The sequence below is a fragment of the Crocuta crocuta genome, unplaced genomic scaffold, assembly GCF_008692635.1.
Source record: "Crocuta crocuta isolate KB4526 unplaced genomic scaffold, BGI_CrCroc_1.0 scaffold3, whole genome shotgun sequence".
NCBI classification, from domain to species: Eukaryota; Metazoa; Chordata; class Mammalia; order Carnivora; family Hyaenidae; genus Crocuta; species Crocuta crocuta.
In genome coordinates, this window is record NW_027529934.1 from 13,518,227 (window position 1) to 13,539,210 (window position 20,984).

General features: G+C 47.9%; 2 protein-coding genes across 7 annotated transcripts in view; one reads left to right on the forward strand and one right to left on the reverse strand.

The window, feature by feature from the left end:
* CLEC20A (C-type lectin domain containing 20A) overlaps positions 1–6,693 on the forward strand; it is a 16,918-nt gene extending 10,225 nt beyond the window's left edge. Inside the window, exons 6-9 of the mRNA XM_077763090.1 lie at positions 106–409; positions 2,966–3,068; positions 3,804–3,889; positions 5,725–6,693. Of these exons, the coding sequence (XP_077619216.1) occupies positions 106–409; positions 2,966–3,068; positions 3,804–3,889; positions 5,725–5,805 (574 nt within the window). The 3' untranslated portion in view covers positions 5,806–6,693. The remainder of the gene's footprint in view (positions 1–105; positions 410–2,965; positions 3,069–3,803; positions 3,890–5,724) is intronic.
* Positions 6,694–10,732: 4,039 nt separating this feature from the next.
* The window catches only part of RASAL2 (RAS protein activator like 2), a 324,900-nt gene continuing 314,648 nt past the window's right edge, over positions 10,733–20,984 (reverse strand). For 3 of the 6 annotated variants that reach the window (XM_077763315.1, XM_077763312.1, XM_077763309.1), the window contains exons 15-18: positions 20,744–20,878; positions 18,950–19,152; positions 17,429–17,516; positions 11,806–11,996 (exon numbers count right to left, since the gene is read on the reverse strand). In XM_077763315.1, the coding sequence (XP_077619441.1) occupies positions 11,832–11,996; positions 17,429–17,516; positions 18,950–19,152; positions 20,744–20,878 (591 nt within the window). In that variant the 3' untranslated portion in view covers positions 11,806–11,831. Of the gene's footprint in view, positions 11,512–11,805; positions 11,997–14,417; positions 14,449–17,428; positions 17,517–18,949; positions 19,153–20,743; positions 20,879–20,984 lie in introns of those variants that run through there. The other 3 variants (XM_077763313.1, XM_077763311.1, XM_077763310.1) reach the window with 2 other exon arrangements.

Sequence of the window (20,984 nt, forward strand, 5' to 3'; positions counted from 1 at the left end):
AGGACGGCTGCCCCTCTGCCTGCGCCCCGCCTGCGCCCCGCCTGCGGCCCCGGGGACTCCCTACCCCGCGAGGAAGGGGCCGGGGCCCTGCCCGTAACTGTGCAGAGCGCGCGACCTTGGCCCCGCGACCCGGGCCTCTCCGCCGAGCGCGGCTGGCCCTCCGGGGACCCTGTCGGTCCTCCAGGCGGAGCCCGGGGCCGCTCCCGCCTCCGCCTCGGGCCCTGCCACCGGGCACACGTCCCCGGGGGGCCCCCGTTACCGAAGGCAGGTCCGCGACTCCGCGGGAGGCAGCAGCGCGCCCCGTGCCCGGCTGCACCCTCGGCGCCTCCGCTGCCCGCGGGCGGGTCCCAGACGGCGGCTCCCGGCCTCCAGGCAGCTCCCCGGGGGCGGAAGAGCCCGCGTCGCTGCGGTTTGGGGGCGCCCACCAGCCAGGCCCCGCCCCTCCTCTGCGGAGACAGCTCCCTAGGTCCCCCGCCGGGCCGTGGCCGTGGACGAGGAGGTGGGGGTGGGCGTTGTGTGCCGGCCAGTCTCCCTCCCGGGCTGCATTCCGTCCGCCCTGCGTTCCCAGGTCAGCCTCACTGGGTAGTAATTAAGGATGGGGCGTCCAGGGGAGACTCGGGCCATCTGGGCTGTAGATGTCTGATAGCCAAGGGTTGGAACTTAAAGTGCGGCCTTAAGCAAGTTTCGTGACTTCTCAGAACTTCATTTTTTCTCATCGTTAAAGTCAAGAAAAATACCCGTGTCGTGAGCTGTCTTTCAGCACCTGGCATCTAGCAGACAATAAATGGCAGTTACTACCGGTCTAGTCTCAATTCACTAGTGACGTGTTTAGGGATTCATGTCATCTCCTGCCTCTGTCCTTACTCAACAGACAGGGCTGGCTTCATTCTCAGTTTACTAATTATAAATGATTATGAATGATCAGATTATGAATTATTGAGATTGTGGAATCTCACAGGGCAGGGGCCGTCTTATGCCTCTTTGTATCTTTCCCAGGCCTTGAATAGTGATTTACACATTGGTAGATGACTGACTTCAACAGTCCCTTCCAGAGGACTGGTTTTGAACAAGGCTGTGGATACCAGAAGAGCAGGACTTGTTTCCTGGTTTTAAAAGAGCTTAATCTAACAGGGACTAATAGAGACCACGGTTTGGGAAGTGCGGAACCAGAAGTGGAAACTGAGCACCGTGGCGGGACAGTGACCCATTCATTCTGCTGGAAAGGTGGCGGTAATTGGACAAAAAGTCCATGGAGGATTTCAGGCAGCAAATGCTAGAACATTCTTCCTGGCAGAGGGAACAGCACAGCAAAGACAAGTAGATGAGAAAACATGTGGTTTGGGGATGAAAGCGGTCTGATGTGACCACAGTGTAGGTCATGTATTTGGGGAGGGAGTGACGAGGGAAGAGGAAGAGGGACAAGTTCTGAAGGACGTGACCTTGCAGCAGGTGGAGGCATCGGAGGTTTTCAGCAAGTGCGCAAAATGCTCAGAGCTGCGGTTGATAGGGGCAAGGTGGCTGTAATGACAGGGGACAGTGCTTGTGTCGGGGCGTTAAAGGAACAAAGCTCGGCTCAGCATTGTACACGTAGCACACTCGCCAGCACACGGAAAGGAAGCCACCACCTGTGCTTAGGAAAAAACACTGGATGGAAACGTGTGAAAATGTCAGCAGCGGTTACAGTCAGGCGATGAGACTGCGTGTTTCTCCCGTTCTGTGTTTCTGGATTTTACGAAGTTACTCGTCTCGCCAGAGGAACGTGGAACGTGCAGTGCTTTGGGGGGTGTGTGTGGGGGAGAAGAGGGCATCGGGGAGGAGGCGGCCAGGGCAGGACGTGTGTGGGGCCAGGGGCGTGGGGAGGGGCGCAAGGGAACTGGTTTTACGCTGCTTGCAGGTGACACCAGTTGGAGGAATATAAATGCAAACACGTCTTTAAAAAGTGCTCGGCTTTGCTCACCGAGTCACAGAAATACAAACTAAAATCAAGATGCATTTTTAAAACGATTTTTCCCCCTACCCACTGGGCAAAGATCGGAAGGGGTGATGGTGGTGATGAGAATGTGGGAAAATCAGCGATCCCAGACACCGGATGGGGAAGTGGGCTGGAGCGGCCCTTGCGGGTGGCATGTGTGTTCTGAGGTGGACATACCCTCTCAGACAGAACCCCTGTTTTGGGGAAGTGAGAGAGAGTAGTGCGAGGTGCACACATACACGCGCGTCCTCCGCACCGAGGCTCTTATTGCAGGAGGATCACAGGGAGAAATCGGAGGCCGTCTAATGTCCATTGAAAGCAGGTGGCCTAGGTAAGTTCCGGTACATTCACTGAGATGCTGTGCAGCGTTTAAAGAGAATAAGGTAGATCTATGCATTCAAATGAAAAAATCCAAGGGTGTGAAGAACATGCTATAGCAAACTGTTAACTGTGGTTGCCCCTGGGTCCGGGGAGGGGCTACTTTTGTTTAAATATTTTACAATAATATACGACAACAATATGGTGGTTCCGTATTTGCGGGNGGAGACCTCTGCAAGGCACTGACAGGGCTTCCCTGACTGAGCACGAGAGGGAGTCAGGGAGCCGCGGGGCCGCCTGGGGTCTCTGGGGCTCGGGAGACGGGGGCCGAGACGGGCAGCCTCACAGCGGAGAGGAGGCTGCTGAGGGGAGGCGGCGCGTGGTTTCGGGATGCCTGGCGTTTGGAGTGCTGCCTCTTGATGGAGGTGTTGGGGGTCCCTGACTGCCAGCGGCGGGGCCGCGTGAGGCCGGCAGACACCATGAGGGCACCGGGCCCTTGGGGTATGAGAGGAAACGTTTGCTGCTGGCAGGGCCGCTCTCGGAGAGATGGTGACAACTCGGGCTGGGGGCGAGCCTGCGGGGGCAGGTCCAGGTCTGGCCGGCCGAGCTCCCCCCGCTGGTTGGTCTCCACGGCGGCTGTGTGCAGTGGTCCGAGGTTGTCCCCTTCCGGCACAGGGGCAGTCGCCAACCTCAGACCACCTTGCTCCTGGCCGTGCTNCCCGACCTCTGAGCTCACCTGAACACCTGGAGTCTGAAAACACTCCGGCAGCAGCGTCAGGTAACTGCCTCTGGTCCGGACGGCCCCTCCTCAGCACGGGCACCGAGGCCTTTTGTGACACGGCCTCCGGCGTTGGGAAGGGCGCGGGCCTAAGAGGAATCAGGACGGGGAGCCTGGGGCGAGCACCCTGCCTGGCGGCAGAGCTCGGGGAGCAAACGCCCTCCGTCAGAGCTCCTTTCTCCTCGCGGGGGAGGCGTGGTGAAGACCGCCCTGCCCATGTCGTGGGGTCGGCGTGCGGAGGCCCGTCCTCAACTGTAGGATGCCACGCAGACGGGAAGCGGTCCTGTCGTGAGGCTGTGTGTGGGCCCCGCGACAGGACGGTGGCTCGAGGCCCACGGCTGAGCTTGTGTATAGGCTCAGAGAACCTACTTAGGGAGAGCTTTCTGGGGGCAGCGCGGGCCCGGTGAGGGTGTCCGGCGTGGTGCCGAGCAGCTGCCAACACAGCTGTCAGGAAGGAGGAAAGTACAGAAGAGACAGAGGGGTCTCGAGAGGAGGGCCTGCGAGCGGCCGGGAGGTGGGAGCGGAGCCTCTGTCCTTCCAGCCACTGGCCGCCGGCCCTGATTGTGGCTGAGTGTCCTGTGGGCCAGCAGTGTGCCTCCTCTCCCTTCCCGAAACCCTAAAACGCCACGTAGCAGCTGTGGTTTCCAATGGGCGATCCTGACTGTTGGAAACTTAAAAGTTTCGAACGGCAGCAGGCTAAATTTTCTCCAAACCAGGCAGCACCTTGTTTTTCAGGGCAGGTCTTTGGAATCCTGAAAGGAGATTTCACCATCCCGGCTCTCCTGGACCCAGAAGATATGAAAGACCAATTTTTGAGTGAGGTGAGACCTCAGACCACTTCTGAGTTTGATCAGTCAGATGCCTGGACAGTGCAAGGTGATACTGTCAAAACCAATATACTTGGAGAAAAAGCTTGGGAAAGTGAGCTCAGCTGCTCCCGTTGCTGGCACACTGGCTCATGGGGACAGCTTGGTGCCTGTGCTGAGGCTTTTCCAGATCTTTTTCTTCTCTCTGCAACATTTTTCTTGAGTTTTTTTTTTTTTTTTTTTAAATCAATACAGCATAATCAGCAGGACCCGTACTGGGGTCGTGGCCTTCTACTTATTAGTCGTGTGACCTGGGACAAGTAACTTGATCTTTCTGAATATCAGTTTTCTCATGAATTAGGGCAACAAAACCTAATTCATATGGTTGGTATTATTATTAAGTAAAATTTTCCATGTAAAGTGCTTAGCAAATTGGCACATAGTAAGTGCTCAATAAACACAAACATTAGCTATTATTACCAACATTATTATTGTTCATTTGAATATACATTTGTTACAGGCCCCCCTCGCCGCCCAGTCCTGTTCTTTGAAGTATTATAAGATGGGACATTCTGAAAAGGAAGAAGTGTTCCTAAATATTGCAACAAAAGCCTGAGGCACGTTTTTCAGTTATATCAGGGAATGACCGTTAAGATGTCAAGAGTCAGAGAGTTCCTGCCAGGTCACCTAATCAGTCCTAATGTTACAAGGAAAGAGACTGGCATTTACCTGGTAGCTTACTGCAATTTACTCCCAGGCCACAGGAATAGCACCTAGCAACTCATTCTAAAACCTCACAAACTCATTTCAAAAAGAACAGTGTGTATGTGTGCGCACACTTGTGTGCATGTATACGTGCATGCGTGCGCACCGGCCTGCCGGGGGCCTCTGGGGAGGAACTAGAGAGCTCTCGGTGCATTTCGCTATTAAAGGAACAGGTGCAAATGATGCAGTTGGACATCGGATCATTATTTTAGTAGAAGCTCAGTAAGACTGCAGTGCTGAGCATTCTGTTTCCCAAAGTCAAGGACTCTTTTTTTTATGGGTGTGGGAGGGAACCAAACCGGAAACCATCTTCCTTTGAAAGTAAAGCCAATCATGGGAAAATTGGAGTCAAAACGGGGAATTCCATCTTCTGGTCCCCTTTGTTGGAATGTATCTGTTCCCTATTAATGGAGACGATTTCTACCTCACAGACTTAAAGGATGGAAATGGTGGGGACCATGTGTGTGCGGGGGAAGGCAGAGTATATATTGTTAGTTTTAGCTGCATTTTAAATTGCAAACAGAAGGCAGGGAAACACACCTGCAACCAACTTGTCCCCATTCCAGGGACAGGGAGAGAGAGACATTGTAACAGATGCACCCAGGGCTCGGAGCTCAGTATGGACTAGTGGTTGTTAACCGCAACTGAAGTTGTCCCCTGGGGAACTGGAGAAGAGAGCCCCACCCCGATCCGTAGAGATGTAGTTACCTGGTCGGTGGTGCAGCTCAGGAGGCACCTTTTCTGATTTCAAAGTTCAGTAGCGATTCTGATAAACAGGATTGAGCAGCACTGTTAAGTCATTTGTCTCAGCCCCCTTTGCCATCAGACTTTCCGCCCCCCCACCCCCTGGGCGGGGGGCGGTGGTGCTGGAGGCGGTGGTCCTGGTGCCCTAGAACAGTTGGTTTCTGTACTCTCCTGTTGGGGGTAGGTGCGATCCTTCACAAAGACAGGCAGCTGGTGGAGGGTGGGGGGCGTAGGTAAGAAAAAGAAAGGGTGCAGCTGGTGGTAAAGGGCACAGAGGCGGGCAGCTTAGGCCAGGAGGTCGCAAGATAGTGATGGCAGTTCCTCTCTTTTTGATGTTTCAGATCCGAGAAGTCTTAAAGCTTACATTAGGTCACGAGCAATTCAGATTGAAATGGGTTGGCTTTGAGGTAAACAAAAAATAGCCCATGTCGGCTGCTCTGGAGCCTCCTCACACCATCTTCTCTGGATTCTGGGTGACTTTTAGTCTATACTGCTAGTAGATCGGAATATACATTTGTTCCCGGCGTTTAGAAGTAATTCCTGATACACGAAGAGGTAACTACAGAGCTCCTCCTAGCGCGAAAGAATACCACCTATGAGGAAAACACTGGCCTCCCTGGGCTTTACAGAAGGAAACGGGTAAGCAGAAGAAGATGGAGGCATTTGCGAACAGTAACCTTGAGGATAATTAGCAAACAAGAACAAAAAACCCCAACGAAACAACACATCCTGAAACAAACCACATTAATCTCCCTGGGGAAGAGAGAGGGCAGTAGTGGCTGAGAAGCTCAGGGAGGCCACACTTCCAAATGAAGTGGAGGGCACTTTCTTTACCAGCCATGAGCTAGTTCAGAGGCCTCAAGTTGTTCAGATTGAGGGGCTCTCTCAGGGCACATTAATGGTGTATTTGCCCTCCTCCATCCAGTGGGAAGTTCTCCACCACACTGTTCCCAAAGTACAGACAGAACTTCAGAAGAATGTTCCTGCACGCGTGTTCTTTCTGGTTTTTTGCCAGGTGTTCAGCATCCAGAAACATGCTGGCACTAAGGTGGTAATATGTCAGATACAGTAGCAACTTTAGTCTGAAATGTTTAAAGTTAAAGTTTATTTGTATTCTTTGTAGGAATAGCAATAAAAGACCTCAAACGTATCTATATCTGTACATGTACAAGAACCATCAAAAATTATTCACAGAACAAAAATAAATCTTCTTTAGAACAAACCCAGGTAATGAAATGCAGGTATGGATCTCACGTATGGAATAATAGTGCTACCAGCACAAAAATATGGCTTTAAAAGTAAAATAAAATCTTGGGTTTTGTTTTTCTAAGGTGTATTTCTCTTTCTTGAAATAAAAAATAAATTATTTAGAGCTATCATTGTAAAATAGTCATGTGCATTAACACATTCTTATTAAGGCCCTGGAGATGAAGAACAAAATCAAATTTAGAAGGTAAAACTCCTCACAGGTGTGATTCCGGTTAGTGTGCTGTGCTGTCTGCTTAATTTTAATGTGACTATGAAATATCTAAGCACCAGTCAAAATTTAACCTCCACTATTTATCTCAGAAAATTTTTCTGCAGGATGGTGGTCATGGAGTCAATTAGCATTTAACCTCTTGGTGAACTGAGAATTCAGATTTTTCCCTTGGGAGTTTAGAAATGACCTAAATAAGATATTTATACATAAACCTTTGTACTCCCTCCCACAGATGATGGAGGCCCCTAAAACACAGCTTCTGTGGAAACAACAGATAAGTCTGGTTTTAGGTCCCAAGCTAAAACATTTCCTAGTGAAATATGAGAGCATTTGAAGGAAAAATAGGAAACGAATCAGAAATTTAAGATGCATGCTGAGATACGGGCGAAACTACCACTTTGCCTTCCTGGGGTGACTCACCGTATTTGCCAAGTCTTGCTGGGTTGGTTACTCAAATACCTGAAGATTAACTGATTACAAACCAAAGCTACTTCTCTCTGGGTCCTACTCTCAGATCAGTGCCATTCAACTTTCTTTCTATCCCTCTCCATGGTAGGAATGGTGATATCTAGGATTCTTGAGACCACATCAAACCAGATCAATTTCAAGTTACACGTAACACATACGGTGCACTTTAAAGAGGAACGAACCACAGTTATAACATCTAGCAAATGAGAGCAGAAAATCTAAAAAGCTCAAGAAATTCTGAGAACCATTGGTCTGTAAGCGATTAACATTCAGAAAATGGAAGCCCTAGGAATTGTGTGTTTTGTGTGTGTGTGGGGGGGGGCGGGGGTGCGTGTGTGTGGTCTACAGAAACTGCCTCTCCATTTATCTATGTAATTTTAAGATCAGGCAAAGGACGTCAGTTCTGTTTCCTTGCACCTTTGGGCTACCGAAAGGCTGCCATGCATTAGTCTCCTTTTGTATCATGTGTCTTCCTCATGCTCTTTCACTCTTCATAAGATATTTATTCTATCTCATGCAAATTTCATCGCTTTTGTCCTTACTAGACTCCAGAGCGTTCATAATTGGGTCATGACAACAAGAGAATGCTTCTAAAACTAGCAACACTCAAATATGGAAGGAGATTCTATTTAAAAATTCAACACCCCAACACATCTTGCTTTTAAAAGACTAGTAAAAGAGGGTCTTTCAATTGACACATTGATAGAAACAAAGTATCCCAAATCTTGGCCCTCAGGTGGGAAGGCAACTCTTTGCTGCTGGGACAAGTTGGGGATCTCACACTGGACTTGGGAAGGGGAAGGGGAACGGAGAAGAAAGTCCCTCTGGCTCCACACTCTGAAGGAGGAGGTGGCCCCCACGGGTGCAGCTGACAACGCACTGAAGCTGTGGCATGGGTGCGGGAGCTGCTAGGCCAGGCCCAGTGACAAGGCTGGTCTGGTGTCCAGCCTGGGCTCAAGTTCACGTGGGACTCAGGCAATCCTAAAGACGGTTCCTTCCCCAAGTTCAGTCCCATGACCAGCTCTCTCAGGAACTCCAAACTGGACATTAACTAGAACTTAACCTAGGTGGAAAGCAAAGCAAATACTAGTGCAAACTCATTTGATGGCCACGGTCTTGCTCTGGGACTTTCAAAGAACTCCCAACCCAGGGTACCTCTGAGGACAGAGTGAGAGCCAGGGGCTGAAAGAACCACAGATACATAAACACAGGCTGAGGCCGACTAAGATCTGGAAAGCTTTACTTCTAAAGTCCAGCTAATTCTCAAGGTCACGCAGCAGTCAGAGAAAGGAACACATCCAGGGAAAGGTGGAAGCTGACCAGAGAAAGCCACTTCTGCCCAACTCAGTACTGAGAACAACAAAGGCTACTACAGCAGCCCGGTAAGCTCATTTTACCACACCTTCCTCACCAACAGGCCACCCTACACTCCAACAGTAACTGTGGTGACAGCACCTGGAACACAGCGAGCGTTCCAGTGTTTGCTGCAGTTACCTAGACGTCATCTCCTGGGTCAGGGTTTATATTGCAGAGACTCGGGGAATATGATGACTTGATGGAAGGCAATGTAAGTCTGCTGCTTCGGTCCAGGAAGCCTGTTGCCCCAGTGATATAAAAAGGGAGTAGGACAGCTCTTTCCTTAATTCCTAAATCCTACCCGCATTGTCCTTGTTAATGGCCAAGTCCGGCTGTCAGCTTGCTTTGCAAGCTCATCACCTCAACTCCAAATTCCACTCAACCATGGTCCAGGCTGCACCGTGCCACGTGGTGACGTGGGGGTGGAAGGCGGAGCGAAAGACACCGCTGTCTTAATCCACTTGCTCTTGACCGACCACTCTCTCCTCCCAGCAGAACAGAGGGAGGTAGTTATTTGGGCTAAAGAAAAGCAAATTAAGCACTGCCTCTGTAAAAATGACCAGCTGTCTCCTGCAGTCTTTCATACGTGGAAGATCTTTCAGGATAAGTGCCACAGGTTGCAGCTTCTCAGAGGAAATACTCAGAAAGAATATCTTGATAGGAATAGGCTCAAAGGATAATCTAAAATTTAACATCTGGTAACAGATCTGAACTGCTGGCTTACTTCCGACTTTCTTTTTTTACTCTTTTTCTCTTCATTCACGATAACCTGGTAACAGAGGGCTGCATAATTTTTCCAAACATTTTGGGTATTTAATCTTCCGAAGCAGGCAAGCCCTCTGAGGAGCTCCCACAATGCCAACAAGAAACACACACCATCAAAAGCACATTTGGTTTTTCTGTGTCTTCCCCAACCCTGTAGTACGGGTGGGCTCATCGGCCCTCTGTAAGCTGTAACCACCACTTGAGAGCTTCTAAACTTCAATGCAAGACATCACCCAAGTTATATACTTAAGGCCACTGGAACTGACAATTCTTTCACCAGGCTTTCTGCAGCACGGCCGAAGGCTCTCCTAAAGGAAGGATGGAACGCAGCTGGCGCGGAGAAGAACCAGGAACAGGGACACCGATGTTTACATCCCTCTTGCCAACAAAGGTACAGCTTCAGAATTACTAAGATTTTTTTTTCCTATGAAAATAAGTGATTTTGACCACAGTGTGCCCTAGGCTTAGAGAGAAGAGGTAAGACTATGTAAAATAACTACCAGGGGTCAAGAAAATAACCAAGTGCCAAAACTCGAGGGCATGAAGACCACAGATCAGATAAGCACATGAGTAGCCTGTCTTCCATCTCTGACCAGCAGAAATGGGATGATTATGGAAGGAAATGTTTTAAAAGGCTGTGGGTTGGGGCCATGGTGAGGCTGCTGAGATGCGAGCTCCGACACAAAGACCCTCCTGGGAAGGGGCCGTGCTCAAGAGGTCCCAAGGCGAGCCTGGGGCGCCGTGAAGGGGAGGCTGTTCACACATGTCAAGTCTGGGCATCACCCAAGAGGACACGATAGATGTTCTCTTGTTTCCTTATAATATTCTGTTAGGTAGGAACACTCACTCCATGCATATGGCTCCCTCACGTCCTTTTTTTTGTTTGGTTTTGTTTTAATCTTCCTCTCTCCTTTTCCTTTTTTTTTCTTTTAAAATTTCCTTACAGTTTATAATTTAAAATAAACACCATTAACTTATTTGGGAAATGCTGTTGCTTTCTCAGTATAAAGAACTGCTTAGATCTTGCTTAAAGAGATTCAAAAACCCTTTTACATTATATCTGACAGCAGAGAAGGCATGAACTTTTCCTATTTGTGCAGTTATATGTACATATGTGTATATATATTTGTGTATATAATGTCTGTTTTAACACGTCACATTCCATACTTCTGATAATCAAGTTTGCATTCAAGATGACATTTCACACCTCTGGGAAAAAAAGGGAAGTAAATGAGCTTCCACGACGGTTTCTGTTCTACAAGGAAGACAAAGGTGACAAATCGGTGCGACAGAGTCATTATTGCCACATCTACGAAGAGCACGGGGATAACAATTGGGGCGTGCGGTCCTTGCGCTTTTCGTTTTCTTACTGTATAAGAGTCACCATGACTTGTGTGAGACAGCCATGCTTTGGGTCTGGATTTCCTTCCCAAATTTCGGTGAGGGAATTAGAAGAAGCAATATAAAAGCTAAGGACTGAGATAAACTTACCCTGCCCAGATATTCACGAGTACAATGGATAAAATCTTTATCCCAAACAAAAAGTGTTAAGTTACAAAGAGAAAAGTTGTTGTGGTTTTCTTAATAGGAAAGAGAGATTCCTGCTATGGTACGATTAGCCCTTTTCTGTGTGGAAGAAAGGGTGTTTCTTTTGGATGGCTTAGGGACAGCATATCTGAACATCCTCTCTGGGGGAGAGTAAACCCTGTTGGTGATGACGGCTCCCCCCACGGGGAGGAAAGGGCAGTGGGTGTGTGAAGATGAAGATGGTATGCAGAGACACGAATATTTATAGTTCTGTAAACTCTAAAGAGGAAAAAAGAACACCCTTTATTACAACTGGGGTTAAAAAAAGCCCCCTATCTAAAATGGAAAATTCCCATCTGCTCTCGACAGAAGGAAATAAACATCAACAGGAGTTCAACAGAAATCACTCTTCAAGTCCAGTTTTGATGCAACAGCTCTGATCTGTCTTCCCAGACAGCTGTCCACTTGGGCCCGGTCTTGGGTTGGCCAGTGGGACAAACGGTTGTGTGGTTCCTGGTAGTTGCATGTTCTCCTACGGGACAAGGGGCCAGAGTGGGGTTTGGGGACTGGCAGGTGAATCCCTGAAAAATTCATTCTGACCACATCCTAGGTCTATCAGATAGACACTTGGTCTCTACCTACTGGGCTCATTTCTCACTCACACATCGTCCCTACTTTTCCTCCTCTAACAAAATGCAGTGCTTTCAACGAGAGGAAAACAATAATAAAAATAGTAATAATTAAAAAGGTAATCTACATTATTAACTTCCTTTTGGTATATTACAGTGGTATTTTCTGTACATGGCCCAGAAGGAAGTTNAGAGTTCCTTCTGTCTCCTCCCACAAAGGCCGTCAGCAGCTGCTGTTTTTGAATTCACCATTCTCCGTGATGGAAAGCTTGGTGGGGTTGGTGGGGGAGATGCCATTGCGGACCTGCATGCTGTATCGCTCCTTCACCTGCGTCAGCGCGCTCATCAGTCTGGTGTTGGCTGAATCCAGGGACACGATCCGTTTTTCCTGCAACACACCAATCGGGGTTTTATTCAGGCCACACGCAGGACACCACGGCGTGACATCCCACTGAACGACTGTTCTAGTGCTTTCTATCAAACAGCAGTATGCATGATGCTTCCCGGACAAATGGAACGTCTCTGCCTCTTTCTGCACACTACTCAGGTTCAACTTCCCTGAGCCCAATGGGTCTGTGTTTATTTTCACTCTCTCTCTTTTTTTCCTTTCAGCACAGCATGACTGGTTATTAATAATCCCTTGGGACATCAGGACGATGTGAAAAAGACACCAGGTGTTACTACAGATGGTGCAACAGGGGTGTCAAGCTGCCTTACGGTATTCAGTGCTCTGGGTCAAAATTAAGACAAGGAAATTAGGTGGCAAAGAAAGAAGCACCAGAGGTTTCATTTCACAGAGGAGAAGTGCATGTGCTCTGTGGAGCTCACCCCCGAGAGGGCACGCCAGTCACATTTGGAAAGAATTCACACTGTGCTCAAAATTAAAATGATACATGGTGGCAGTTTATAGTCACCAACAAAGTGAGGATGCAATAGCAAGAGGGGAAAAAGCAGCCAGAAGCTCAGACCGAGGGGTCTTGGATATGGGAAGGGAGACGTGGCCAAAGGGGGATGCCAGAAACATAACACATGAAAACAAACAGAGAACACAAGCTCCTAGACTCATTCCAGCTCAGAGTTACTCCAGGAAAGCTTCCCAATAAGGAGATTGCTTTAAAAAATGCCTTAGAACCAATATTTTGGAACCAAAGTTGTTGAATAAGTATACATAAAAAAAAAAAAAAAAGCCAAGAGGGGAAAAAGGGCCAAAACGCCCTCAAAATATGGCAATCTAAGGGAAAGTAGGCTTATTTATATTTAAGGAAAAAAAAAATCACCCCATCAACATATTATCAGTCTCACAAAGATTAGGAGAGAAACCCTTATCTTAGTTTCAGCAAGCAGGGAAATCATTCCAGAACATTTCCAACATGAAATTGTCATTTTCCAGAAAAGGGCTTAAAGCTGAGAAGGGTGGTCTTCACCTATGTCCATGATATTAAAAAGAAAAAACATGTGAGAAACCACCCCCGAAGCCAAAAGGAGCTTTCCTATCCTGGGAGTGTTAGAATCTACCCTGGGGCAGCATGGTAAGGCTGGTCATGGTCACGGTCACGGCTTGGCTCGGTGCAGGGGCTTGGCTCGGTGCAGGGAGGATGGGAGGGCTGAGGGTGGACGCCTCTCCCTGCACTCAGGCAGCAGCCACCAGGGCCGGGGGTGGGAGGTGGGGGCATCCTGTGGGAGCTGTGGCAAAGGCATAAGGGACAAAGGCATCAAGTAACGCCCCCCCTTTAATCTGCTTTAGGGGTGGGGCGGCAGGGCTAAGTGGTTTAAAAAACATGCAAAATTAAAAACCTTGTTATTATCATTAAAAAAAATGTCCTCCTTTCCCCTGATGGAGATCTCAGGTGGTAAGACACACAAAATCAGCATTATTAGGTCAGCATTCACCTGGTATAAGATTCTTTTTATTTTGGGAGGGCAACTCATTTTCAGGGTAGGCAAAACTCAAAGAAAGAAAGATCTGTGGGGCTTAAAAAATAGTAATTAAAAAACCCCATAATCAATGGAGTTTCTGAGATAACAAGTACAGATCTTTAAAAAATCAGTGGGGGCACCTGGGTGGCTCAGTTGGTTGAGTGTCTGTCTTGATCTCAGCTTAGGTCTTGAACTCAGGGTTATGAGTTCAAGCCCTGTGTTGGGCTCCATGCCCAGCATGGAGTCTACTTAAAAAAAAAAAAGGCAGTAGGTAAGGACCGGCCAGTGGTTACCAGGAAATAAAAAGTCGGGGTCAAATACGATGTTTCCCTCCGATGGTTAAGAATCATCTCTGAACAGAATAACTGGTCAATAATATCTTGAAATGATTAAAAAAGAAATTTTAGTATTAGGATAAATTATAAGACCCCTACTACAAAGGAATGTAGGATTCTTCAGGTTTACCCCAAAATATGTTTTTTTTTTAATTTATAAAAAGTTATTTGATCTTAAAGGGTCAAAAAGGTTAAGAAGGACTGCAATTATTTATTCCCTACAAGAGTAACAGCTGAAGCCAAGCAACGCCCTGCTGAACAGCTAAAAGTTTCCAAGTGGACAAACTCCCTTTTGTATTCCCCCCCACTGCCAACTTCTTAAAATAAAAAAAGGAAAATGATCAAGTAGGGACTTTTGAAAGTCAAGTTCAGTTGGCAAAGATGCTCTGACGTTTCGATTCCGCCTGGCTCGCAAGGCAGAGCAGTCTAGTCCGAGCCTGCTGGGAAGGATCTCCAGTGCGGGGAGTGCAGGAGCTGGAATGCGTAGGAAGCGGGTGTGCCGGGCCAGGGCCGGGGCTGCTCGGCTAGAGCACGGACCGGGGACCGGGTTTACTTGCCTGTTTGAATAATCTCATCTCCATTTATGACCTGTAATTTAACACAGCGGAGATATCACTTTGCAACAGTAACGAGGCAGCTGCTCGCTTCTCAGAGTGGGGAGCCCTTCTCTGTTGTCCATCTAAGCCACATGGAGAGATCCTGGGGGTAGGGGTGAAGGTGGCACAGTCCCCAGTGTGATGTTTAGGAAACGGTCCCCTTAGTTCCATCACCAGGATCCCCACGGCCGTGCTATGGGGCCCAGAGGTGACTCTGTCCTCCCCAGTGGGATGCACATCCTCGTGCGGTGCCAGCTAGGAAGGGCCTGGGCCAGGCTGGGCCTCACAGCATAAACTCTAGGAGACTGAACTCAGGGACGAGCCTTGCCTGTAGGGGCGCAGGACTGTGGACACAGGGGAAAACCGGTTCACTGGCCCCCAGGCCTGTAGCGCTTCAGAAAATGCTGGGCTCAGCTCTAATAGAAGGAAAGCAACCGTATGCATTTCAGAAGTATTTTCCACCACCAGTTGGCAGGAAAGAAGATGCCAGGGACATAAGAGTGTGGGCTACCTCACTGGGAAGCTTTCTCCCCAAACATGTGTGTGCTCGATAAATGATGCCAGAGGGCTGCTCTGCCCCATCAAACACTGAAGATGTAAGGAAAGGATCCGATAGAAGAAGTCACTCATCACAAAGGATGCCAAAAGAGGTTCAACGTCTTTTGCTACAATAAGATTGTGTCAGTAAGACAACAGCTGGAATTGGCGGTTATGCTTTTTTTTTTTTAATTAGCTTTAGTGTTTATGACTTGTGCTATACGTGGTACACTGGTTTTCAAAATGTGGTCTAGTGGATTCTCCAAGTATTCTTCAGGGATCGCTGGTGGGCCCCTAGTAGAAAGCTTATTATACAGCAATGCCTATGTTTGAAAGGTAATTAGCTATATTTAGCCACCCTCAGGGTGACTTAGTCCCTGGACTGAAAATGGTCCTTGTCAGTGGGGGTCAGTATGAGCAGCTGGGAACTGATCTATGGAAGGTCCCTCCGGTTCGACCAAAATAGTCCATGGAATCAAAGCATTTGAAAAACCACTGCCTTGAGGTATGAAGCCCAAATATCTGGGTTAGGCAGTCCACAAGTCGGCAGTGACTGATACCCTAAGGATCACACTTCCCCCGTTCCTGAACCCTCCTGGTTAACTTAGAGAAGGTCCTTACTTTCCAGAGCTTTTGAGGCCTGATAGACCCTATTCTCTTCTTTGTTTTCACTGTCCATGCCTAGGACTCCTGCTTTACACCCAGTCATCTTGTCCTCAATGCAGGGGACAGGAGTGGGTAGGAATCTTTGTGCACGGAGCCGTGACCATGACACACCCAAGCTTCCTCTGCTTAAGTCTGACACAGTTCTAGACCAGCTGGAATTATGAAAATGATCTGTTTTATCTCATCAGAACGAAACTTTCTCCTGGTGTGGTTATTAATAGAACTCTTCCTAGATCATTTTGTCATGCTGAAAATCCCAAACTGAAAACTTATTAACAGTAGTTCGCTGGACTAAATTGCCTTCTGTATCCAGGCTGTTTCTCTGAAGGCTCTGGGACGAATCTGTATACTATGTATGGCAAAGTGGCCTGGTCTCAAGGACCCTTCCCATACCCACTTTAGGGACACCTAGAAAGGTTTAAAAAAAAAAAAAACAAAAAACAGAACCAAGCCAGATAATTATAGCAGACCTTTCTTCTGATTTTTATGAGGTCCAAATATCCAGGAACTGGAGTCCAAAATATTCCAGGAACTCCGCTGGCAAGAGTGGCAAGGCCCATGCTTCAGATTCTGGATCTCCCTCTCTCTCTGACCCTCCCCTGTTCACACAGTCTCTATCTCTCTCTCAAAAATAAATAAAACATTAAAAAAAAAAAAAAAAAAAGAGTGGCAAGGCCCACAGGCCGGGTGTGTCTGGGGAGCGTGACTGGAGGCCTCTGCTTTCAGCCTCACCCTCAGCTCCTTCGAAAAATAAACCCCATGCCACATTAATCCTGTCAGGAAGCTAGACAGGGGGCCTTAAGTGCAGGCCTCAGAATCCCCGGGGCTCTCACAGAGATGCCCCCTGGCTGCTCTGCAGAGAAGAGAATAGAACGTGAAGTCCTTGCTCCCACTTTTATTTCATTGCTTAGGGACAGGATGAGGTCGTTAAGGGTGAAAAATGCAAGCCTGTGAGGGCTGGCTGTCTTCAGGGAGGGGACACCCTCCGTGGCTAGACCATCAAGATCAGAACTGCACCTGTCTTTTGTTGTCTGTTTGACTCCCAAGAAACACAACCATATTTCGCATTGATAGAATGAAATGAAATCCGCAATGTGTCCTGCCTCCCGGAGTTTGCCCTGATCACTCGTGTGCCCCTGGGAGCTGCTCTTGGCAGTCGTCACGCCATTACTGTCACAGGCGCACGCTACAGTGTTCTGATTTCATCAGGACCAAGAGGCTCTCTAAGCACAGCCAACAAAGAAGGGCAGCCAAGCAAATTCCAAGCATCACTGCCAAACCCTGGACTGAAAGAGCAGCAAGGAAAGGTGCCTTCCACGCCCCTGCCTTTCCCCTACAGTTCCACTAGTACGTGGGGCCAGAGGTCGATGGCACAGTGGACGTGACTAACAAGACCGTGAACATCACAGCCAAGCAATGGTCAGTGGAGGTCACAAGCCAGACACATGCAGTGTGCTTTTCACAGTTACCCCCTCGGAGAATGCCCTCCTTTCCACAAGGAAAGGAGTAGAGCCCATCATGCACTAGATTGAGATCTGTCAAGCAACTGTACTAAGCACGCTAATACTTTGCCGGGTCAACACACTTGTCACCAGTAAAAGAAAGGAAAAGTAATACACAAACTCTTTTAATCTTCAGAAGGTAATCCGGAGACCTTTCCAATAACCCATTTTCCAGTAAGTGCCTTGGCATTTCCACAAGGTCGGAAGTAGGGAAATTTAACAGTTACTACAAACAAGTGCTTTGTACTAGATTCAAGGCCTGCTTACCTGTGCATCAATTATTTTTTGCTTTGCATCAATAACGGCTTGCATCTCAGCGTGGTCCTTCTTCAGTTCCTCTTCCACGGCCATGAGCCTAGAATGTGCAGCAGGGAGACATGGGCGTTAGAGAGGCCAGCTAATGTAGGGCACAAGAAACCCACACTCCGCAGAGTCCAGGTTTTCCCTCCTTCCCAGTGAGAGGTCTGTTATCATGCTTGCTTTCTTCTCTCCTGCCCTTGGAAGAAGACATCCAAGGCTGACTTCTCGCCCTGTGACCAGATCTGTAAATTTTCATCTCCCCTAGAACACTATCATCATTTCTTCCCTCTCCTCTGCCAGATCCTTCCTTCAGCACAGATTATTTCGTTGCAAACTATCAAACCAACCAACAAAAACCTAACAACCCTCTCTTCGTCTCAGGTTCCCTTGTGCAGCTGTCCCTTCTTTCCCTGCTCTGCAGTTTCTCAGAGTGAGCGATGCTCAGGAGGCCAACTTTCTCTCTCGGAGCCACTCACATCTTAGCCCACTGCCGCTCAACTCCATGAAATTGCTCCATGCCTGTTTCTTTGTTTGTAAAATAAGAATAATACCTGCCTCAGGGGTTGGCATTCAATACATTTTTATTAACTGATTAAACCAATTATTATTTGTAAAGTGCTTAAGAAGAGTGCCTGGGGGCGCCTGGGTGGCTCAGTTGGTTAAGTGCCTGACAGCTCAGAGCCTGGAGCCAACTTTGGATTCTGTGTTGCCCTCTCTCTCTGCCCCTTCCCCGTTTGTGCTCTGTCTCTCTCTCTCTCTCAAGATAAACACTAAAAAGTTTTATAAAAAAAAAATGGGACACTTGGGTGGCTCAGTCAGTTAAGGTCTGACTTCAGTTCAGGTCATGATCTCACGGTTTAGGAATTTGGGCCCCGCGTTGGGCTCTGTGCTGACAGCTCAGAGCCTGGAGCCTGCTTTGGATTCTGCAGCTTCCTTTCTCTCTCCGTCTCTCCCCTGCTTGTGGTCTCTCTCTATTTCTCTCTCCAAAATAAACATTAAAAATATTAAAAATGTTTAAAAAAAAGAAGAAGAAGAGTGCCTGGCCAGCGGTAGGTGCCACGTGTTTGGTAGAGCCGACCCCTCCCTCCGTGTCCCTGCACATCTTTGGCACTCTTCCTTAGTTCTCTGGCCCCAAAGATATCCAGAGACACTCCCTTCCCACATCTCTGGACTCGTGAAAAACTAAGTCACTCTTGGGCTCAAATCGGAATCCTAAGTCCCTTCAAGTGAGTCACTATGTTTCCATTTTTTCCTAGTTGTTATGATGAAAGAAAAACAGACTACTACTGTCTTCAAAGGAAGTGTACTAAGGCCTCGCGGTTAGAAAACTTGAAGAGACACAGTCATTCATCACATTCGCCCCAAGCACCATGGAGGGTAGGGAGAGTGCGAGTGGCTCTCGCTGCCGCTGCTCCAGGATCCTTTTGGTGGGCTTCCCGTCTGCCTGTGCCCCTAAGCGGCCCCCAACCCCGATGGTGACCGCCTCACCTGCTGATGATGCTCTTCATCTGGCTGTCCTTCTCCTCCTGCTGCCGGCGCAGGCGCTCCTCGCTGTCCTCCAGCCGCGCCTTGTACTCCAGCAGCAGCTTCTGCATCTGCTGCTCCTGCACCAGCAAGCGGCGCTCGTACTCCTCCAGCCGCCGGCTGGACACGCGCAGCCGCTCCTTCAGCTTCGTGATTTCCTGCTCGTACTGGCGTGGGGGAGAGGCGCCAGGGACACAGAGGGGAAGGCTGCAGTTAACACTGGTGTCTGGGCTGCCATTCTGCGGGCCGCGAACATGCTTTCAGATGACTGAAAGGCATAGCTGATAAAGGAGCTCTCTCCTCCCTTCCCCTAACGTCACACGTTTCATCCTCACTTGGCATCTCAGATCTATATATTTGTGCATCTCTTTCCACCTTAAACTATCAGTTACTACAAGCCACATCCAATCTATATCAAATGGGGGCAGGAGAAAAAAAGACTCAGTAAGTAGAAACCTGACGAATCACTTAAAATAAGCCAAAAGCCAGGTGTCTACCCGAGGAGAGGTTTCTGGACCATCACCTGCACCCCAGGACCTCCGACACACTCTGGCTCATCAGGCTGTCATGGCTTCACTCTCCCAGAATCAGCCCTTCAGGGAGCAGGCAACATTTCTATAATGTTACGCTACTAAATCATTAAGTAGAATCTGAAATAGCAAAGTAAGCTATTGCTGCTTTCTCCCCGACTGCAAGAGTGTAAACTATTCAGGTCACAAGCACTAAGCAAAAGGCCTACGTACTCTCCGGGGCTGATGAATACTGACTCTTGGCCCATTTTCATGATGTGGTTCATCTGCTCAGTTTGATCCAGCCTGATGAGCATGTTTGTCTGTTTTCTCACTAAAGCTTTATATAAGTTTATAGAAACTAAAGCTGTACGTAATAAATTCTCACTAAAGCTTGAACATCACACTTTCAGGTGAGGTGAGAAGCACAGGATCTCTCGTAGATGGTCTGCTTAAATTCATTAGTAACTCATAATGAATCTCTATGGTGCTTGGTAAAATGCAATCTGTTTTCACATAATGTCCAGTTTAATTGATAATCAGGCAGTGAGCTTCTGCTTACTCAACCTCATGATCCTAAACTATATTCATTAATCCAGAGGTCACAGATGACAGTTTTTATGACAGTTTAAAAAGGTAGACTGCATCAATAAGCATATTATAGGATTCTGTGGGTGATTTTAGGATTTTAAGATCATGCTGATAAGTAACTGGTTGTGTGGTTGTTAATTAGAGAATGCCACACATGGCGTCAAGGTTCTTATAATCCTTTTTTTCATGTCAACTTTTCTTCAAAACAAAACAGAAATAATAGATAATGTCTGTTTAAAAATCAATATAGAGCTGGCACTTCTTTATCCAGAAAAGGCAAAAAGAAAAAAAAAGACAAAATCATTAACAAGACATGGAAAGGAAGTCTAGTCCAAGGGCAATTTTGCCCGTGGTTGAAGACTAGCAACAGGATTATAGAAACACTAAATATTCACCTACAGTGATAAGAAATGAACAACAGAATGTTTTCCGAATTAAGTTAACCTACATAAAAAGAAAAGGTAGGCTGATGGACGTTTGTTGCATATTTTCACACACGGACACTACTGAACTGTCTTACAGGTATTGATATTACGGCTAACACGAGACGTGGAGTTGACACTGTTGGGAGTGAAGAGCTCAAGTTCTCGGCTAGACAACCTCTCTGGTGGCCTCTTGGTGTGGGGGCACTAAGTCAGTAAAGACGAGTGGGTTCTACCTTCTCAGCATGCTTGGATTCATCTTGATTTTGCTCAGTTTCTTCCACATCCTCTTCATATTGGCCATTGTTCAGAACCCAGGCTGCTGTCCTCTCCACTGGGGACATTGTGGCAGAGTCCACAGGTGACTGAACCTGCATCAGAAACACTTATTAGCATCTCCCTAAACAGCTTGTCCACTAGTTAGGTTTTGCAAAGGGAGTTCTTCTTGGAGGACAAAATTGTGATCTAATAAATGCT